At 35.6% G+C, this 6,000-nt stretch overlaps 1 protein-coding gene across 4 annotated transcripts in view; it reads right to left on the bottom strand.

Moving 5' to 3' along the window:
* The window catches only part of VPS13C (vacuolar protein sorting 13 homolog C), a 210,849-nt gene that overhangs the window by 50,541 nt on the left and 154,308 nt on the right, over positions 1-6,000 (bottom strand). For all 4 annotated transcript variants that reach the window (XM_044665387.1, XM_044665388.1, XM_044665389.1 and 1 more), the window contains one exon: positions 4,487-4,876. In XM_044665387.1, the coding sequence (XP_044521322.1) occupies positions 4,487-4,876 (390 nt within the window). The remainder of the gene's footprint in view (positions 1-4,486; positions 4,877-6,000) is intronic.

Here is a 6,000-nt window from a genome sequence, read left to right as displayed (position 1 = left end):
GGGGGGGGCGCGGGGGGGGGTTGAAGGGGAAAGGGGAGCATGAATCATGTAACCATGTTAAAAATGAATATTAATAAATGTTAAAAAAAATAGCTGCTAGCAAAAAGAAAAAAAAAAAAAAGATTAAAGTAACAAATACATTGCCTATAACAGAAAAGGATGGAAATAATAACTTAAAAAAACAATTTTGAGACAGATGGAGGAATATATAAACCTAATTTTTATGACTTTAAGTGTTAATGGATTAAACAATCCAATAAAATGAAAAAGTGTCAGATTACCCAGGAAAATAAAATCCTACAATTCATAGTATAAGAAACACATTTAAAAAACAAAGAAAAACACGGACTAAAATTTAGTCAAGAGAAACACAAAAAGGTAGGCACAAATAAACAATTACAAGGGAATAAAGGATAAACTACTGACATTCAAACACTTGTCCATTCTAAACTCTATAATCAAGGTCAAAGAGAAAGTGCAATTAAATAAAATCTAAAAGTAGTTCTGTTATTTCTTTCTGTTTTTTGGAAAATAATGAAAAGAGAAGGGAAAGGAAATATTTGGGGATATAGGCCTAGAAGTAGGAAGAAGGGAAAGGGAGTTAATGCAAAATTATCTCACTACAGATAGGTAGATAGACAGATAGACAGTTAGATATAGATAGATAGATATAGATATAAACAAGGGGGTGGAGGAAAAGTAATGATTGACATGTGAGTCTCAGTCTCATCTAAAATAATCAAAAGAGGGAAGAATACATAAACACACACACACACAGATGGATACAGAAATACATTTCACTCAATGAGGGTGTAGGATGTGGAGAGGGGGGAGTTAGAGGAAGGTAAATTAATAGATGGCTTAATTCTAAACAAAACAAAATTAAGAGATACACAAAAACATTTATATCTCTTTTGGGAAATGGCAAAGAATAGGAATTTGAGGGGGAGGGTGCCCATAAATTGAAGAATAGTTTAAAAAGTTATGGCATATAATAGTAGTACAAAGGAAATTATAAAAAAAGATATTTCCAGAGAAACTTGGCAAGACTTATATGAAATGATGCATAGAGAAGTGAACAAAACCAGGAAAAACAATTTACATGACACAATATGGTAAAAATAGACAGTTTTCAAAGAATTAGAAAGTATGATCAACCTATTGGCCAATCATGATTCTGACAACTAATTATCAAAAATGCTACCCACTTCCTTATAGAGACATGACAAATTCAGAATGGAGAATGAAACATAATTTTTTTGGATATAGCTAACATGGAAGTGTGTTTCACTTAACTATACATTTTTATAACAGAGATTTGATATAGGTTAGGAGGGAGGGAGAGGTTTGGGATAGAAGAGAGAGATGAAAGATTTACTGAGTTAAAAAAGTTATAAAGCAGAAGAAAAATGTAGATCATCAGACTATCCTTGGAATCTGTAGGAATAATAATCATATCATCAGAACCCAACTTAAAGCCTGTACATGCCAAGGCTGGGGATGTTCTTGTGAACAAGATAGAAATATGTATACTATAGTAGTTACATGGATTTAGAACTGACTGAATGGCTAAATCCACAGAACATTTATCAACAGTCTAACATTTACCTGGAAAGAAGTTACAAAGGCGATACACAAGGATCTATAATTGGCTCTCTATTTAATGTTTCAAATACTGTTTTGTATAAAAGAATAGAATGCATGCTTATCAAATTTACAGATGGCTCAAACCTAAAAGACAATAGTTCCAGGCATTGAATAAAAGAATCAGGATCCAATAAGATTAAATGTAATAAGGATAACTGTAGTCTTACATTTGACTCAAAAATCAAGCTCACAAATATATTATGAAATGATATACCCGGGGGAGGTGGGGAGCAGCTGAGTGGCTCAGTGGATTGAAAGCCAGCCCCAGAGACAGGAAATCCTAGGTTCAAATCTTGCCTCAGACACTTACTAGCTGTGTGACCCTTGTTATAAAGGAAAAGGGGCCTAGAGAGATATAGGTATACAGTGATGTGAATGTATCTATTGTTATCAAGAAGTAAATAATCTGAGTGGGTCTCAAAGGCAATTTGGGTGTGAGGAAGGATAAAGGGGATATTAGGTGATTATAAGGTGACTGGAGGAGGAATGAAGGTAAGGGAAGGTATATAGGAGATAAAGGAAATGAAGTATGTAGGAGAGGGCAGCTCAAACAGGTTTATTCCCAGAGGCTTGAGATAGAGAATACAGGGAGGAAATTAAGGCCAGTAAGAAATGATTAGGTTTGGCTGGAGTGTTTCTCTTGTTAGTTTCTAAAGTCTCTTGAGGGAGGAGTCAAGAGGGCCCCTCCATGCCAAACTGATGGCTGGAGGAAGTCTTGGGTAGGTACTTCCTGCCAAGATGGATTCCCCCAGTTCTCTCAAGAAATAAAAAGAAAATGATTCCTTCCCTCTTTAGCCCTTATCTCAATTTTCGATACAATGATTCACCAGAGGCTTGAATAGGTAACAAAGGGATTTATTAATCTCAAGTTAGTCAGAGGGAAAGAGGTTCAGGATTTTCTAAACTGCTGCTAGGGATGTTGATGATGTTATTCTCTCAGCTTTCTCACTACCAGTGTTTGTTGATGCACTAGCTCTCTCAGTCTTCAGGAAATATTCAAATTCTTCCTACCCTCTTCTTTATAGGCCTCCCAGCCTCCCTTCACCACCCAGAGCCCAAAGACCTAAAGAGCTAGAAAGATCCAGAGACCTGAATACCTAAAAAGCCCACAGACCCAACACCAAAACCCAAAGACCAAAGACCCCTTCATGTGGCTGTAGGGAATTTATACTGCCAGGCCAACTGACGTTTGCCTCTGGCTCACGGCATCTGGGAACATTCTATACCTTCCAACTGCCTCCCCTGTCATTCAAGATGGCATCCATCATTTCCCAGCATATGAATATAACACCCTGTGCAAGTCACTTAACCCCCACTGCCTGGCCCTTACCACTTTTTTTGTCCTGGAACGAGTATATAGTATTGATTCTAAGATGGAAGGTAAGGTTAAAAAAAAAAAAAGATATAGCTAGATAGAAAAAAAAAATCACGATTTTACTAGACCAAAAGCTGAATATGAGTAAACATTATGATATGGCAACCAAAAAAGCTAATGAAATCTTAGATTATATTATAAGAGAAGGACAGATTAGAGAGGTGACAATTAAGCTGTATTCAGCCCTGGCAAGTTCAGATGTAGAACACTTTATTTAGTTATAGGTGCCACAAAAATTAGCTAACAGGTCTTGAGATCATCTTTTACAAGGATCAAATGAAGTTAAGAGACTTACAGAAGATATGAAAGCTCTTTTCAAGTACTTGAAAGACCCTCATATGGAAAAGTGAAGAGACTTCAATCAATGAGAATTTACCATCTATTGAAGACTTCCAGACCCACCTTACTACACTGCAGTCATTTTCCAGCTATACTCTATGGACACATATTCTACTTCCTCACTTCTCTCATAAACATTCCTTCCTTTTTTTCAGTTCTTGCTCAAGGAATAATAATAAAATTAGTCACCATTCCTGTGACTAAAAAAAATATGTTTCACAGACCCCTGCTCCCCTAAGTGTTACCTTTCTGTAATAGGACAGAAGCCTTCCTGAGGGCAGTTACTAACTTTCTTTTTTATATTTATAAAGCACAGGGCTTAGCCCAGTACCTAGAACACTAATTGCTTAAGGCATATTTTTTCACTCACTAAACTAAAAACAGCTGGAAGATACAAAGGCTTGATGTAAGGAAAAAAATTTTAACTAGAATCATCCAAAACTGAAATGAGTTGCCTCAGAGGAAGTGATTTCCCTGACAGAGCTCTTCAAACTAGAAGGAGGAATAGTTATCAGGTATAACACAGATGGGATTTTTCTTGGGCAATATGATTTTTAAAGACTTCTAATTTTAAAATTGTGTGAGTCTATGTATGTGTCATAGGATTCCTGTGCTCATCATTTGTCATTTATTAACTGATAATTTATTAGCATGTGGTCCTAACTGCCTAGACCCCTAACTTTCTTGCTATGTGGCAGCTACCTGTTTTCAAGTCCCTCAACTAGCAGTTCATCCTTGGCCCATGCTTTGTTCACATATCATAGTAATACTAAGTTCCACTTCAAAATGCAAAATATTCTATGTCCTTTGATAAAATTGAACCTGCCTATGGCACCTATTCAGTACCAACTACCACTTTATCTTTACATGGGATTAAAAGTCTGGTATCTCTGATGAACTTCAACACAGAAAATTCTGTGAGATATTGAAAAAAACAGCTTCCTCAACAACCTGGTGGTTCTGGCCACCCAATAATGTCTTAGAGATACATTCTGGCACTAATTCACTCTAAGGCACAAAGCCAACAGGTAAGCATATAATTGGGAGGTTAAGTCACTCTCTAAATCTCTGTGTTATAACTGAGGATATAACTATTACAATCCATAACATGAAATGAAAACATACCTTATTTTTACTAAAAATGTTCTTCTTTTTGAAAGAGAATAAAATAATGTCCCTATAGTCAGCTGGATGCTTCACATGTGTATCCTCTGCACGATACTGAAGGACACGAGAAGTTTTATTGATGAGCCAGTAGGGACTGAAGACAGATAATATCAAGCGGCAGCCAATTCTCCTAACATGTATTGTTAGGTCTACTGTCATCACTTCTGTGGAGTCAGATGTAAAGCAAACAAGAAAGAATTCCGGTAGGGCATCTTGTATGCGAAAATGTCCATTCCAATTTTTGCCCTGGTATTTCATCAGGACTAATTCCATTATTTCTCCATTTATTCTTGAATAAAGAACATCAGCAGTACTACCTTCTGCGAGCTCATGAGTATCTGCAGTTCCCTAAAAAGAAAACAGTTTTGGCTAAAAAATATAGCAACACTACATACCAAGGATTATTGACTCATAGTTATTTTGATATAGGGTTAATAAAACAAGACTAATAAACAGACAGAAAGAACAAAGTGCTGAGAATAAGAATGGTTAAATTGTAAACTTCATCTACCACTAACTATAGTAGATGTGTGTTCAAGGCAAGTAATTTCATTCATCAGTATCTAAGTTTCCTGTTCTGTCAAAGAGGAATTATTATAATAATTAACTATAAGCTTTGCTGTATTATATCAAGAACAAAATGAAATAACAAATAAGACAATGCTTTAAAACTTAAAATGCAATAAAAACATAAAGCAATGGTATAGTAACTTATATATGCTTTATAAATGTGAACATTTATATATACATATAACAACAACAATAAAAATAATAGTATCTATGTCCCAGGCACTGGGTTAAATTACAAAGATAATCTCATTTGATCCTCATAACAACTCTGAAAGGTAAATGCTATTATTATCCCCATTTTACAGTTGAAGAAACTGAATCAAAAAGAGTTAAGTGATTTGTTTGATATCACCCTGCTTGTAAGTATCTAAGGCTGGATTTGAACTCGGGTCTTCCTAAGTCCAGACCTATTGTTTTATCTACTGAACTACCTAGCTGCCTATGCACACATGTATATATACATATACACAAATGATATAAAGAGATCATTCTAGATATTGCTTTATACATAAGAAAAATATCAAGGAAAAAGAGCCATGAGGGGCAGCTGGGTAGCTCAGTGGATTGAGAGCCATGCCTAGAGACTGGAGGTCCTAGGTTAAAATCCGGCCTCAGACACTTCCCAGCTATGTGACCCTGGGCAAGTCACTTGACTCCCATTGCCTACCCTTACCACTCTTCCACCTATAAGTCAATACACAGAAATTAAGGGTTTAAAAAAAAAAAAGAGCCATGAGTAACTGAAGTACAGAACCAGAGGTATGTCAACTAAAATTAGTAACAATAACAAATTGGCATCTGTAGCAGTAACTACAAAAGTCTTCAATAAATATACAAACACACTGGTTATATTATTTTATATTATGTGTATGTATATAGATGGTAGGTATGGATCAAAAGAT

Source organism: Gracilinanus agilis, chromosome 2 (genome assembly GCF_016433145.1).
Source record: "Gracilinanus agilis isolate LMUSP501 chromosome 2, AgileGrace, whole genome shotgun sequence".
NCBI classification, from domain to species: domain Eukaryota; kingdom Metazoa; phylum Chordata; class Mammalia; order Didelphimorphia; family Didelphidae; genus Gracilinanus; species Gracilinanus agilis.
The sequence above is the reverse complement of the archived record's forward strand: the minus strand, read 5'-3'. Positions and strand labels throughout refer to the sequence as shown.